Here is a 14,446-nt window from a genome sequence, read left to right as displayed (position 1 = left end):
CTTTAAAAATTAAAAAAAGTTTAATATTAAAATCTAATGTTTGATTTTTATTTTAAAAAATAACAAAATTTAAAAATATAAATCAGACCTTCTAACTTATAATTTATTTTTTTCAAATAAATCGGACCGTCCGATTTAAATATTATCAATTAAAAAAACGCCATATCAAAGAAAAACACCTAATCTTTCAATAATAATGTATTATTATAATATATTTAACCAATATAAAAAAAATCAGCCATTATTTTCAATATAAGATTAAACTGAAAACATTTCTTTAATCACCCAAGAGATTATCTAATAGAAAAATTATAAATATTCTTATATATTTATTAAGCATTAACTCTTGAGACATGTTATACGTTCATAACTAAAGTGGATTGATTACTGATTAGTACTGAATTTATTTAAAAAAATTTACACCCGAAGAAAAATAAAAGCCGATTGCTACTGAACCGGTACTACCGCGGTTTGGCCGGACCGGCGCAGAGAACATCGGGCTTTGATGGTAAGGGGGAAAAATGGTGACTGTATAGCAAAAGACCCGACATGAATCACCACACGCGAATATAGCTTAGCTGCCTCCAAACACTCAACGACATCACCAACCTCCATATCCCGTTGATTCTTACACACTCTTCTTCTCTTCTTCTCTTTTTTTCACTGTCTCTCGCAACTTCGCCTTTTCCTCTTCTCCGATTTTCTCTCTACTTTCTCTCGCTCCATTTTCTCCGCCATTTCCATTTTCCACTCATCAAATCTCGGTATCGGTGTTTCCACGATTCAATCACTGAGCTGGAACATTCTAAAAGGTACATCCGATTCCGATTAGTATTTTTTTTCCTATACTGTGTATTTTTTTTCGCAAGTTCATTTTACTTCTTCAGCAATGGCGGTTTTTGTTGCGATCTGTGTGCATTTTCAATTTTCTCTCTCACTCCCGATTGAGTCGCGCGTTGAAAAATGCACGCCACGTTCCGCGGAGATCTGTGGTCTTTTACTTGATCCAACACGTTTCGGTTACTTAGATTTTGTCGTTTTGACAAGATCCAGAACTTGTCAACGCATTTTTACCGAAAAAGGAAAACGGAAGTTATATTGGATGATCCGGAACAAATTTGAACATGACCGTTGGTTACATTAATGTTTAGGTTCCGTGTCTATTAGAATTGCTTGGCTAAAAGCTTGGAGTTCAGTTTGCTTGCTCTAACAACGTGTCATTTTCGTTTTTGATCTTAAGTTCATGCTGTTATCATTCAAGCTTAGGAGTAAAGCACTTAAGATTTTCTACGTGAGGACTTCTACTAAAGCATGCCTTACTTGGATTACATGAGTACATGATCTTTTTCTTTTAATTTTTTAAATGTTATATTTGTTGAGATCACAAATCCTTCTTGTTAAGTTGGAATAAATAGAAATTTCAAACGTTTGATAGCTCATGAGTCATTTGTCTGTGAGGAAAATCAAAGTTCCTGTAGTGGTTCCCCTTTCCTAGTTCCTTTGTGTTTGCCAGTTAGGATCTTGGATGGGGTGGTATTGGATCAGAGAAGAAATGGAAGAGAAGATTTCATCATCAAAGAATGAAGTATAAACAGAGCTATATATAATAGCTTTTAGTTACCAAACTAACCACCTAACTCTACCATCCAGCTTTCTAAATAACCGCAACTAACAATAACTAATTTAACCAATCCTGTTAAATATCTACTCTCCATAATAGATGGGAGAGAAGGAAATGGTCAAAGAATATGAACCAGAGCAAAGAAATAAAGAAAACAGAGAGAAATGAAATCTGAGAAACTTTGTCTATGAACTTATCAATGAATTGGATATGTATGGCTTCTTATATAGAGAAAGCCAGGTGCGGAAAAGTGAAACTACAACAAGTGTGACTTAGCTTAACTCCTCTAATCACTCAGGATAGTGGCAACTAACTGTTTCCAACAACATCCTTTCTGTTTCTGTGAGAAAGCTTTATTCGATGTGGGATTTTCTGATAGCTCTGAGAAATGGCTTCATGAATAAAGCGGTGTCTATTCCACGCTTCAAGCCTTCCTTTCCCCTTCATATTTTTCCAAGACATTCAGTCAAAAACACACCCTTAGGATTTATATGCATAGTGTTTCATTTTATATGCTGATATAGTATATGTCTTTTTATTGGCTTTTTTTAAACTACTATTTTTTTTTTTAATTTATGGTTGACTTTTTAATTTTATAATTTGTGGTTTCTAGGTTGAATGCATGTAGTTTATTTTTTAACCTGACATACCATATGGCTGCTTTAATTGGAGCGAATCTTAAATGTTCTATTTGTAGATCTCTTTTTCTTTCTTTTTATTTTTATTTTTTTTAATAGAGTAATTGGCAGCTGTCACCTAGTGGGGCAGGGCTCATTGTTCTTCTGATTATTGTTCTATAGGATTCATTTATTTTATAATTTAATTACTTGCAGGTAGTTTGGCTTTTGTAATTTGAATGAATACCTTTTAGCTTCATCAGAAATTGCATAATGGAAGATGAGGAAGAACTGAAAGAGGTGAAATTGTCTGGTAATGGATTACATCCTCACGAAGTAGTAGATAGTGGTGAAAAAGAGTTTGTTGATAGTCGTGATGAGGAAAATGTGATTGCTACCCATAGTATTAAGGTTGATGATGTAGATGGAAGGGTAGGCTTGCAAGGTCAAAGTACCGTTTCTGCACCCACATTAATGGATGAGGACCAGTTTGAGGAAGTATCTTTGAAAGATCAAGACAAGAGTAATGAGTACCAGGATTCAAACCAATTACCAGATTTTGATAATGCACATCACCTATTTGGTGGAAATGTGGAGGAGTCTAAATCTTCATCTGGGACGTACTCGATAGAGCATGATTCCTCCCCTGTTGCTGAAATGCAACGTGATAATATTCCTTATAGTCCTGGGTCAGATGGGCAGTCTAGCCCAACAATTAGCTTTGATTCTACTACTGTTAATTCTCCGCCAAAGCCTAAGCAAAAACATGCTAAACCAAATGTATCTCCAGAACTGCTGCATTTAGTTGATTCTGCTATTATGGGAAAACCTGAAGGTGTGGATAAGCTGAAAAATATTGCAAGTGGCTCAGAAGTGTTTGGGACTGGTGAAGAAACGGAAAATGTGGCTTTCTTAATAGTGGATTCGCTTCTTGCAGCCATGGGTGGCGTTGAAAGTTTTGAGGAGGATGAAGATAATAACCCTCCTAGTGTTATGCTGAACTCCCGGGCTGCCATTGTTGCAGGTGAACTTATTCCTTGCCTTCCTTATGTAGGTGATTCTGGTGATTTTATGTCACCTAGGACACGGATGGTTCGGGGATTACTTGCCATATTACGGGCTTGCACAAGAAACAGGGCAATGTGCTCAATGGCTGGTCTGTTAGGAGTGTTGTTGAGAACCGCAGAAAACATTTTTACTGTGGATGCTGGCTTAAATGGACGGATGAGGTGGGATGGAACACCTTTGTGCCACTGCATGCAATACTTGGCTGGTCATTCTCTTAGTGTTATTGATCTTCATAGTTGGCTTCAAATCATTACAAAAACACTTGACACAATGTGGGCACCACGATTAATGCTTGCTTTGGAGAAAGCAGCTAGTGGAAAGGAGTCAAGAGGACCGGCTTGCACGTTTGAATTTGATGGTGAAAGTTCTGGTTTACTTGGTCCAGGCGAGAGCCGCTGGCCATTTATCAATGGTTATGCTTTTGCAACATGGATTTACATTGAATCGTTTGCCGACACATTAAATACAGCTACTGTTGCTGCTGCAATTGCTGCAGCTGCGGCGGCTAAGTCAGGTAAATCATCAGCTATGTCAGCCGCTGCTGCTGCTAGTGCACTTGCTGGTGAGGGTACAGCACACATGCCACGTCTATTCAGTTTTTTAACTGGTGATAACCAGGGTATAGAGGCTTATTTTCATGCTCAATTTTTGGTTGTTGAAACTGCTAGTGGAAGGGGAAAGAAATCATCCTTGCACTTTACCTATGCATTCAAACCACAATGCTGGTACTTCATTGGTCTTGAACATATAGGCAAGCAGGGTATTCTGGGGAAAACAGAAAGTGAAGTTAGGTTATATGTGGATGGATCTTTATATGAAAGTCGTCCTTTTGAGTTTCCTCGAATTTCAAAACCTCTTGCATTTTGCTGCATAGGAACTAACCCTCCTCCTACCATGGCTGGGTTGCAACGGCGCCGTCGTCAGTGCCCTTTGTTTGCTGAGATGGGCCCTGTTTACATCTTCAAGGAACCTATTGGCTCAGAAAGAATGGCACGCCTAGCTTCTAGGGGAGGGGATATAGTGCCTTCTTTTGGTAATGCAGCTGGTTTACCCTGGCTAGCAACAAACGCCCATGTGCAGAGCAGGGCAGAGGAAAGTGCTCTTTTGGATTCAGAAATTGGAGGTTGCATTCACCTGCTCTATCATCCTAGTTTGCTTAGTGGGCGCTTCTGTCCTGATGCTTCACCTTCTGGTGCTGCAGGTTAGATAATTTGTTTCCGTAGTTCTGTGATAGTATGTGACATTTTATAGGCTGCATAAGTGCATATGATTTCAATGCTGAAGCCCCTTATACATGATGAATAAGGCTTCAGAGGTTTAGTCTGTAGATTTATCGGAAGGAAATTAAAATTGTTTCAACATTTTTGGTATGGAATTTGTGTGCACCATAATTTTTGTTCTTTCTCATGTCTGTTTTGTTTGTTTCTTTTTAAGCATGATGCTTTCTACTGTAGTTCTTGTCTTCTCTTGTTTTTCATCTCTGATCTGGAAGTTTCTTCTTTTTAGTATAAAAAGTTGAAATTACTGTTGAAATATATTGAGATATATTGTTGTTAGATAGCAGTTAGTAGTTTAGGTGGTGCATTTATGGAGAGTAGTTTAGTAGATGCTCTACATTTATCAGTGTCCTCCCTATATATGTGGGTATTTTCTCTTTCAACAAAACACAATTCCAAAGCTTCCTAAACAAGAGTAATATATTATCTTTCTCTCTTTTGTCTAGTTACTTTATCATTTCCACTAAGTAACCATGAATCTTAACAATTACAATTCCAATTCCATTTGGGGTTTTCCCCCTAGGGAGGTAATACAACCTTGTTTTCATACAGTGATTGATGGCTGTGGAAATACAAAAAGCTTACGATGAATATTAATAAGTAAAATTGAAGGAAGACAGGTATAGAATCTTACAAGATACTTATTCTTAATTGGATCATTCATTATAAAGCTGTGTCTTGTGATGATGTTATTTGTTAAATATTTGATTGCATTCAGTCAGCTTTAATTTTATAAATACACAATACATTGTCTTAGTTTTCCTAGGATGTAAGCCTATTCTTACGGTCAAAGATGGTGCTCCTCATTTCTTATGACTATAAGATATGGTACAAACAACCATTTGTTGGATCACAATGGTTCTCTTCATCTCTCCATGGTGTTTAATCATTGTACATTTATTGTCTCAAAATCTCTATCATGTTTCAATTTGTGCACAGTTTGCTGCATGATTTTGTAGTCTTCTAATGGATCCTCACCATTTTCCAGGAATGCTTCGACGTCCGGCCGAGGTTCTTGGGCAAGTTCATGTTGCTACTCGAATGCGACCTGTGGATGCCTTGTGGGCAATGGCCTATGGTGGTCCCTTGTCTTTGCTTCCCTTGACAATAAGCAATGTACATGAGGATACATTGGAGCCTCAGCCAGGGAAGTCTCCCCCTTCTTTAGCCGCATCTCTTGCTGCCCCAATATTTCGAATTATATCTGTGGCTATCCAATATCCAAGGAACAATGAGGAATTGTCTCGTAGCAGAGGGCCTGAGATTCTTTCAAAAATTTTGAATTATCTTCTCCAAATCTTATCTTCGCTTGATGGTAGAAAGCATGATGGTGTTGAAGATGAGGAACTTGTTGCTGCTGTTGTCTCCGTTTGTCAATCTCCAAAGATCAACCATACACTTAAAGTTCAGCTGTTCACTACGCTACTTTTAGATTTACAAATTTGGAGTTTGTGCAGTTATGGTATACAAAAGAAGCTTCTATCATCACTTGCAGACATGGTTTTCACTGAGTCATCAGTAATGAGAGATGCAAATGCCATTCAAATGCTTCTTGATGGCTGCAGAAGATGTTATTGGACTGTTTCTGAAATTAATTCATTGAATACTTTCTCTCTGACTGGGGCAGCGCGTCCCGTGGGTGAAATCAATGCTTTGGTTGATGAGCTCTTGGTGGTAATTGAACTATTAATTGTGGCAGCATCACCTTCGTTGGCCTCGGATGATGTCCGATGTTTACTTGGGTTTATGATTGAGTGTCCGCAACCTAATCAGGTAATGTAGAGTGATCAGATCTCTCTATTCCTGTAATTTTTGGTTGGGAAATAAGTTATTATTATACTTGTCTAGAATGCTAAAAATGCAGTACGTATGTATAGCAAAATTCTTTATTTTTATGATAGAATAGTCAAGTTGTTTATTTTTTTTTTAATTCTTGCCTGGTAACTTATTTTGTACTGTCAAATTTTCACATGATAACTTGTTTAATATTGAAGTGAATGTTGAGTGAGTGGAAAGCTAATGGCCTGTTTGGTTTGTGAAACCTAACTTTGTGAATAAAAAAGGTGAAGATAGTGAAACAATAAACTCCTATTTTCAATGTTTTCTGTTTTTTCTTCACAAATTTTTAAAACGCAGAAAATACTTTTCCTTGTCTTAATGATATCCAGAATAGAAAAAAACAATTAGATACACAATATTTCTTTTATTTTTGATAGGTGTGACTTCTGTTTGGTATTCTGTCAATGTTTTTGCTTTATTTGGGGTTTTGATGAGTTTGAGTCTCTGTTTTGTTTCTTTGTTTGGTAGGGCTTTGGTTTTCTGTTTTTTATTGAGAATTTTTTGTCCTTATATTCTCTATCTTTTGGTAAATTCTTATTTTAATATTAAGAAACTTAAAAAAGTCTTTTTTCTTTTTCTGTTTTTTTTTTTTTTTTTTTGGGTGTATTGGTTATCAATGATAATAAACATGAAACCATTTCATTAGTTTCCTACTGAAGCTTTGGAGAAGGTTAATGAAATGGCATGAAATTACATATTGGTCTTGAGTTAATTGCTACTACCATTTTTCTTAATAGAAGTTTAGGTCAATGGGTTTTACACAATTTCTACACTAGGAGTGGTGTGTTAGAGATGTGATAAACATAATGTCTTTTACCTGATAGTTCAAACATTTTGGAAGAAAATATTATGTCAATTACTTTCAATCAGAGACTTTGAGCTGTGCAATTCTCATGTATGGCATGTTAAGGTTGCTTCCTGGTGTTGCTGGTCATGGGATGGGTACCGGTTTCTTTACTTGATAACTCACTAGTGGTGGAGCCATGCCCGGGATTGCCTTTAATATGGCATGATAATCCCCGGAATTGGGCTACCTTCATGGTTCAAAGCTTTTATGACTTAAAAGGTCTAGAATTTGGTTCTTTTTGCGCATCTTCTAGATAAAGATAAAATTTCAACATAAGGCATAAATAGACCTATGAATAATTCACATTTCAAGTCCAAAAGAGGCTCTTGTGTGAGTGCACATGTTAAAAATATAACCATGCATATGGTTCTACATGATAAGATTTTAATAGAGATCATTCATGAATGATCTCTATTGGAATGTTAACGCTTGGTTTGGTAAAACTTTTTGAAGAGGCACCTCGTTTTGTATTGCAGCTTTTAAAAGTTAGGGGTGTTTTTGGAAGCACCTAAGGAGGAGCTATTCAAAGTTGACTTGTGCTTATCAAAATTAAAAAATCTAATATTACCTTATATATTAATAAATATCCAAATTTACTCTTATATTTATATCTATTATGGTCTTTTTAAATTTTAAAAACTATTCTACCAAACACAATTGTTGTTGCTATTGCTTATTGAAAGCTATTTTTAGTTTGATTTATCAAACATAGATATTACAACATTTAAAAAGCTATCTTTCAAAAGCCGGCTTTGATAAGCTACTTTCAAAAAGTAAAAGCTTTACCGAACCAAGCCTAAGTACCTGAGGTAGCTCCAGCTTGACAATACTCTATTCTGCTGTGTGGGGGATTAGGTTGCGAATTTGGGATAGGTTGAATGCAAATAAGCCAATTCCTCTGGCTTCTTAGGTTGTGATATTATTGAGTTTCGAAAAAATCTGCTGTGAACTCATAATGATTTTGTTCAATTTCACTTTTGGAATAATTATGAAACCAAAATTATATTTACTGGAAAATTCTGTTCACTTCATTTTCTAGGTTGCTAGGGTGTTGCATCTCTTCTACAGGCTGGTTGTCCAGCCAAACACTTCTAGAGCTCACACATTTGCAGAAGCATTCCTGGCATGTGGTGGGCTTGAAACTCTTCTTGTTATTCTCCAAAGTGAAGCCAAAGCTGGAGATGGTGGTCTCATAGGAACATCATCAAAGAACCCTGAAATTCAAAAAACAGAGTTTAGTGTTGAGATTGCAGAAGAAAGTCAGGAAGAGGGAGTAGTGGAGGACAACAAAAGTGAGACCACCTTAAAAGATGATGACCAAGGTTCTCATTCTGTTGATGGTGGCAATGGTCCTAATAATGGTTATAGTGACAATAAAAAGATGACATTTACCGCTGAAATTCCTTCTGTCAAGAATTTAGGAGGAATAGGTTTATCAATTAGTGCAGATAGTGCCAGAAAAAATGTGTACAATGTTGATAAAAGTGATGGCATTGTTGTCAGAATTATAGGTCTATTAGGAGCTTTAGTAGCTTCAGGACATCTGAGATTTGGTTCCCGTGCCGGTCCTGATACAACAACCAACCTTTTGGGTATTGGACTCCATGATGGAGGTGGTACCATGTTTGAAGATAAGGTTTCTCTTCTACTTTATGCTCTACAGAAGGCTTTTCAAGCGGCACCCAATAGGCTAATGACCAACAATGTGTACACAGCTCTGTTGGCTGCCTCGGTATGCATCAATTCTTGCACCAAATCTTCATTTTCCAATGGAAGCGCAGTCGTGTTGACTATTCCCATACTGTTGTGGAAAGGGAAATTAACTTCATTTTACTTATAACTGAAGTTTTATCTGCCATGTGACATTGCCGTTCTCTTCTTGATGCAAGACAATTCCTCATTTTTTGCCAATAACTTTTTACAAGTTTGCAATTTGACCATAGAAGAAGACAAAATAGAAAAAATATATAAGACTTCTAGGTTCTTTGAATGTGTATCAAGGAAACCCTTTGAAAAATGCTATTAATGGTTCAATTTGCTTAGCTTACATGTTATATTTCTTTTGACCTTCCTTTTCTTTCAATTTCAGATCAATGCCTCTTCATCAGAAGATGGTCTAAATTTCTATGATTCGGGTCATCGCTTTGAGCACCCGCAACTTCTACTGGTGCTTCTGCGATCACTCCCATTTGCTGCTAGGTCACTGCAGAGCAGGGCTCTACAGGTATTAGGTTAATAGAATTCATTCTGGATTATTTTTCTTAATTTGTTGAATTGTCTGCAAATTAATGTGTCTTTGCATTTGCTCGGTTTGTGTATTTTTGGTTTATTTTTATTATGTTGTTAGACTTGATATCAATTGTGAAACACCAAGATCCTTTCTTAATGCCACTTTAGTGTATAATCTTGTGTTTTCTCTCACAAGCTGCCTGAGGTTGGCCAAACTAAACTATGACAGAATTGCTTGTTGTACCTTGTCACCTACGTGGTTTTTTCCTCTTATTTTAAGTAGTTATTCCTTGCAGTTTTGCGCCTCATTTTTTAATTTGTTCCTGATTTATGAGTTATGACCGGTCCTATGAGAGTAGTTCTTTTCTATTTTTTTCTTTTTTTGTTTGTTTGTTTTTTTTTTTTACCTGGATGTTGTCACTTTGATGTTGTGTTAGAGTTACTGTTATGAATGTCCATGTATTTGCCACAATCCATATAGAACCCATTCCCAGATAGTTTTAGAGGCAATAAAAGCTTCCAATTATGCATGTAGTTTCCGATAGATATCTTGTTTTATACCGTGTAGTTTTGAGCTTCTTGTTTGTATCTGGTTTCAGGATCTTCTATTTTTGGCTTGCAGTCATCATGAAAATAGAGTCAGTTTGACAAGCATGAAGGAATGGCCTGAGTGGATTCTTGAAGTGCTGATCTCAAACTATGAGGTAATCAAACAATAACAGATTTATTCAATAATTCAAACCCCCCTTCCCCTCCCCTCCCTTTCTCTTCTGTTGCCTTCCTTTTTCCCTTCTTTATAATTTTGTTCCTGTCATGTTTTTACTTTCTTTCCTTGTTAGCAACTCTTAGCAATGACTTGTGAACAGGAAGTTTAATGGAGTCTGATAATATTTCTATTAAAGAACAAAGGTGCAAAGGGAAAAGTAGTTGGTTACTAATCGGGGAGTGGGATGCAAAAAGTCATTCCTGCTTTGCGAAGAACTTTAAGATAGAACATTGCATGTGCATGTTCATGGGTGTGATACAAATCCATGCCAACTCATTGTGTAAATGTGTTGTGGGGTTAACTTTTCTAAAATATTTTGATTGACAGATGAGTCCAAGCAAACTTTCTGATTCAACAAGCATTGGAGACATAGAAGACCTTATACACAATTTCCTTAGTATCATGCTGGAGCACTCAATGCGTGAAAAGGATGGATGGAAGGTTGATATTTTTTTGCAATGTTGAATTTTTATGTGGCCTCCTCTTAAGTTGCTTCAAATTCTTGCCAATTATTCTCTTTCATGATGTTACTGTTCACGACCCACATTCACAATAAGTTTGTTTGCCTGTTTTCATGTTAATTGATGTGTTAATCATTGCTTTTTTGGCCGGGCTTGTAAATGTTGAACATCAATATGGTTTGAACTTGCAAAGAAATTGTAATCAGTTTCTTATGTGCTTCAGTTTCCATAAGGCTTGCTTATGTAGGAAAGAAACCTTCCTGCTCGAGGGTGGGTGGGGATCTTGTGGTTATCCTCTAAACTCATGGTCTTTAGAGTAAAACAATGTCTCTGAATATCAATATATATTTTAAAATGTTTTTTTGTAATGTTTCATTTATCAAACACTTCACCTTATTAATGGGAAGTGAGTTTTAACCTGAAATTTTAAATGGAGCAAGCAAGCATCAGCTGACTGCTGAAGCTTTTTGGAATCTGCACCATCAGTCTGCTGGAATTTTACTTCATTGGTGCATTTTGTCTGATTTACCTAATCAGGTTTATTCATAATGCTTAGCATTGCTGATTGTCTAGGAAATTGAAGCGACAATTCATTGTGCAGAATGGCTTTCTATTGTTGGTGGATCCAGCATAGGAGAACACCGAATAAGGTATCCCTTTTTTTGTTGGAGATTTTTTCCGTCTCAATTGTGCTATGATGTTATTATGGAAGTTCATAGCTTTTTAGGATGTAAACATTTGTTAAATACTAATATTCACTGGTTGTTATCTAATGCTACCAGATTAACCTTTCACGAGACTTAGTTCTTGTTGAAAGTATGCGAATTTATTCAGTATTGTGATTAGTAGTTGTAGGTAGTTGTGGGATATTTATTGTAAATAGCTGATATATTTTGTTTTATATTGAGGCCTGAGTAACGTGAGTTAGAAGTAGTTAATACAATCATTTCCTCTTCTACATCTCTTCCTATCTCTGATATTATTCTTTCCCAAAAAATTTAACAGCTTCCAACATGATATGAAAACATCTATGACAAACTGGTTAGGTGTTGGAATCTCAGCCACCCCATTCTTCCTCACAAATTACTGATTTTCATTACAATTGGTTTGACTTGGCAATGAGCATGCTTTAAGCAATTAAGCCTGAAACAGGATATTGGGATAGTTTATAAAGGAGTGCTGGGGTTGAAAAATATAACATAAACTCCATACACAACTAGCAAGGCAAGTTAGGGTTGCTGGAGTTGGAAATAGTAGTAAGGAAAAACTTGGAGAGCAACTTAAAATGAAGCCAAGTCTTGCATATACCTCAGCCATGGAGAAATTCTCACCAGTAAGACACATCAGTTAGATATAGATATCACTATAGGTATGATTCATGATGGGAGGTTAGTGGGAAACGCACCTTGACAGTATTTTCTGGCAGTTCTATACAGAACCTAACAACAAAAGGCAAAAGTTTCTGACATTTCTAACAACAAACAGAGGTGTTGTTGATGTGGAAGGTGACAGGAAACAGGCTGGAAATGTGCAATTGACTATGGTAGTTGAAGTGACAATTGGTGGGTAGCCATCACGTGCTAGATAGCGGGAAGCGTGTGGTTAGATTAGCCGAAGTTTGGAGCCACTAATAAGGCCATGTAGAATGGCAGTCAGAGCTGTGACTTTGATTTGAAGCAGATGGTGAGATGATTTGATGGTTTGGTTCCAGGCTGGAAATGTCAGAAGAGTGCTCTACAACAACAAAAGTGGTGATTTGAAGGAGAAAAAGGGTGGGAGAGATGACAGTTTAGTGATGTTAATGATTTACTACCAATATGAAGTGAATTTGGTGGAAGAAAATTCGTAGTTTTGTTGGTCTGAAATCCTCAAAGTGCCCTGAATAATAGATTTCCTACTTGCTCTTGAGGAGGAGCTTAGTGACGGAATAGCATGAGTTCGACTGAATTGCAACAGTCATTATGCCTGAGTGTGCTTGATGTTTTAGCATATGAAGAAATATCTCAGTGTGCTATGATTCCTGTTGCTCAATGCCATGGTTCTGATCAATTGCTGTTATGATTCCAACTGTTCTTAATTCTGTTAAGAACCACAGTCCAAACAAATGTTTCTTAAGAGTGCTTTAGGATTTACAAGAGAGGACCACTGAAGGATGTTCTTGAGGATTGGAAAGATAGTTATGATCAATTGAAGGAAGAAGAGACACTAATTCAATAACCTCTCTTTGCAAAATTTAAAGAAATGGAAATTCTAGAAGTGTTATCCTGATTATATATATATATATATAAAGAACGAACTAATTGGGGCATTATGCCAAAAAGATAGGTGGAGATATGAGGAAAACCTTCCAAATCAGCAATTCCAGCTCAAAATATATAGGCGGAGATATGAGGAAATTCTTCTAAATCAGCAATTCCAGCTCAAATATGTTCCCCTTACTTTCCAAATGCAAAGACAAGGGAAAAAAGTTATTTATTTTCCATTTTTTACCAGAATAGATTACATTCAGTGCTATGTATTATAATGAATATACGGTTTGAATAATACTCCATTTCATTGCTCAGCTGCAATGTATTCCTCTCTCTTGTTGTCTCGTGGTCTTAGTGTGGGTTTATATGAAAAACATTGTAAAGAAATTTGAGGAAGACTTTTATGTAGTCTTTCACTACCTAACCCTTCTCTTTTCTTGACTGAGTTTCCAGTGAAAGTTGCCACCATTGCTTTTGCTTCGTATCATTTATATAATGATTAATTTCTTGATTATTTTCTGTCTTGAAGACGTGAAGAATCATTGCCTATATTTAAGAGGAGGCTCTTGGGGGCCTGCTGGACTTTGCTGCTAGAGAACTGCAGTTCAGGTAATACTTTTTCATCTTTCTTTTAAAATTTTTTCTGCATTATAGGCTTTGCCATGGTTGAGTTGTTCTTTCTGATATTCTCCTCCATCCCTTTCTTCTTTTTTTTGTTTTTGCTTTTGGGTGGGTGTTGGGGGGGGGGGGTTCTTATGGCTGAAATGTGGATGAAAAACAGCTGTAATGTCTACATTCTGTTCGTTGCAGACTCAAGTTATTGCTGCTGCTGCTGCTGGAGTTGCTGCCGAGGGTTTATCACCTAGAGATGCTAAGGCGGAGGCTGAGAGTGCTGCCCAACTTTCTGTAGCCTTAGTAGAGAATGCTATTGTGATACTCATGCTTGTTGAGGATCACCTACGCTTACAGAGCAGACATCTTCTTCCGTGCTGTAGCTGTTCTCCATCCTCCATTTCTCATACTTATCCAACCAATAATCGCTCAATTTCACTATCAACAATTGAAGAATCATCAGAAATGATGGAAGATGGCAGATCCTTATCTAGTGGCTCTGCAAGAGTCCCTCTAGATGTATGTGTGTTATGTCAGAAATAAATATGAATCTGTTGCATTTATATCATGCATCTCAAATACTGTTTCTATTATTACTCCAAACCTTGCAATGATGATATGCTGTCCTCATACCATCTTGATTTCCTATGTATCACACAACTTCATACCATTTTTTATACCTAAATGAAGGGGAGCCTTGGAGCAATGGTTGAGTTGTCTCCGTGTAACCTCAAGTCATGGGTTCAAGCCGTGGAAGCAGGAAGCAGCCACTGATATGTAATTATCAGGCTAGGCTGTCTATATTACACCCTTTGAGTGAGGCCTTTTCTCGGACCTTGCGTTAACGCGGGATGCTTGTG

The 14,446-nt window shown here is 36.8% G+C and overlaps 1 protein-coding gene across 2 annotated transcripts; it reads left to right on the top strand.

Moving 5' to 3' along the window:
• Window positions 1–523: 523 nt before the first annotated feature.
• LOC112795208 (BEACH domain-containing protein C2) lies at window positions 524–13,547 on the top strand. 2 transcript variants are annotated; one of them, XM_029297955.2, is made up of 9 exons: window positions 524–812; window positions 2,455–4,507; window positions 5,572–6,356; window positions 8,309–9,001; window positions 9,359–9,493; window positions 10,098–10,202; window positions 10,592–10,705; window positions 11,327–11,375; window positions 13,504–13,547. In XM_029297955.2, exons 2-8 carry the CDS (start codon window positions 2,512–2,514, stop codon window positions 11,357–11,359), a joined length of 3,861 nt encoding a protein of 1,286 aa, XP_029153788.1. In that variant the 5' UTR covers window positions 524–812; window positions 2,455–2,511; the 3' UTR covers window positions 11,360–11,375; window positions 13,504–13,547. The 2 variants fall into 2 exon arrangements, with proteins under 2 accessions (XP_029153788.1, XP_025692935.1); XM_025837150.3 differs by lacking the exon at window positions 13,504–13,547 and adding an exon at window positions 11,731–12,934 and having other exon boundaries at window positions 11,299–11,375.
• The last annotated feature ends 899 nt before the right edge of the window (window positions 13,548–14,446 follow it).

This window comes from Arachis hypogaea, chromosome 4 (assembly GCF_003086295.3).
Source record: "Arachis hypogaea cultivar Tifrunner chromosome 4, arahy.Tifrunner.gnm2.J5K5, whole genome shotgun sequence".
Taxonomy (NCBI): domain Eukaryota; kingdom Viridiplantae; phylum Streptophyta; class Magnoliopsida; order Fabales; family Fabaceae; genus Arachis; species Arachis hypogaea.
Note: the sequence above shows the minus strand (reverse complement) of the source record. Positions and strands in the feature narration are given on the sequence as shown.

Bases quoted from the DNA above. Each gene is read 5' to 3' on its own strand.
- LOC112795208 (XM_025837150.3), top strand. From the start codon at position 2,512: ATGGAAGATGAGGAAGAACTGAAAGAGGTGAAATTGTCTGGTAATGGA. The intron at 10,203-10,591 runs GTAATCAAACAA...TTTGATTGACAG, and splicing joins TGCTGATCTCAAACTATGAG to ATGAGTCCAAGCAAACTTTC. The intron at 10,706-11,298 runs GTTGATATTTTT...CTGATTGTCTAG, and splicing joins GTGAAAAGGATGGATGGAAG to GAAATTGAAGCGACAATTCA.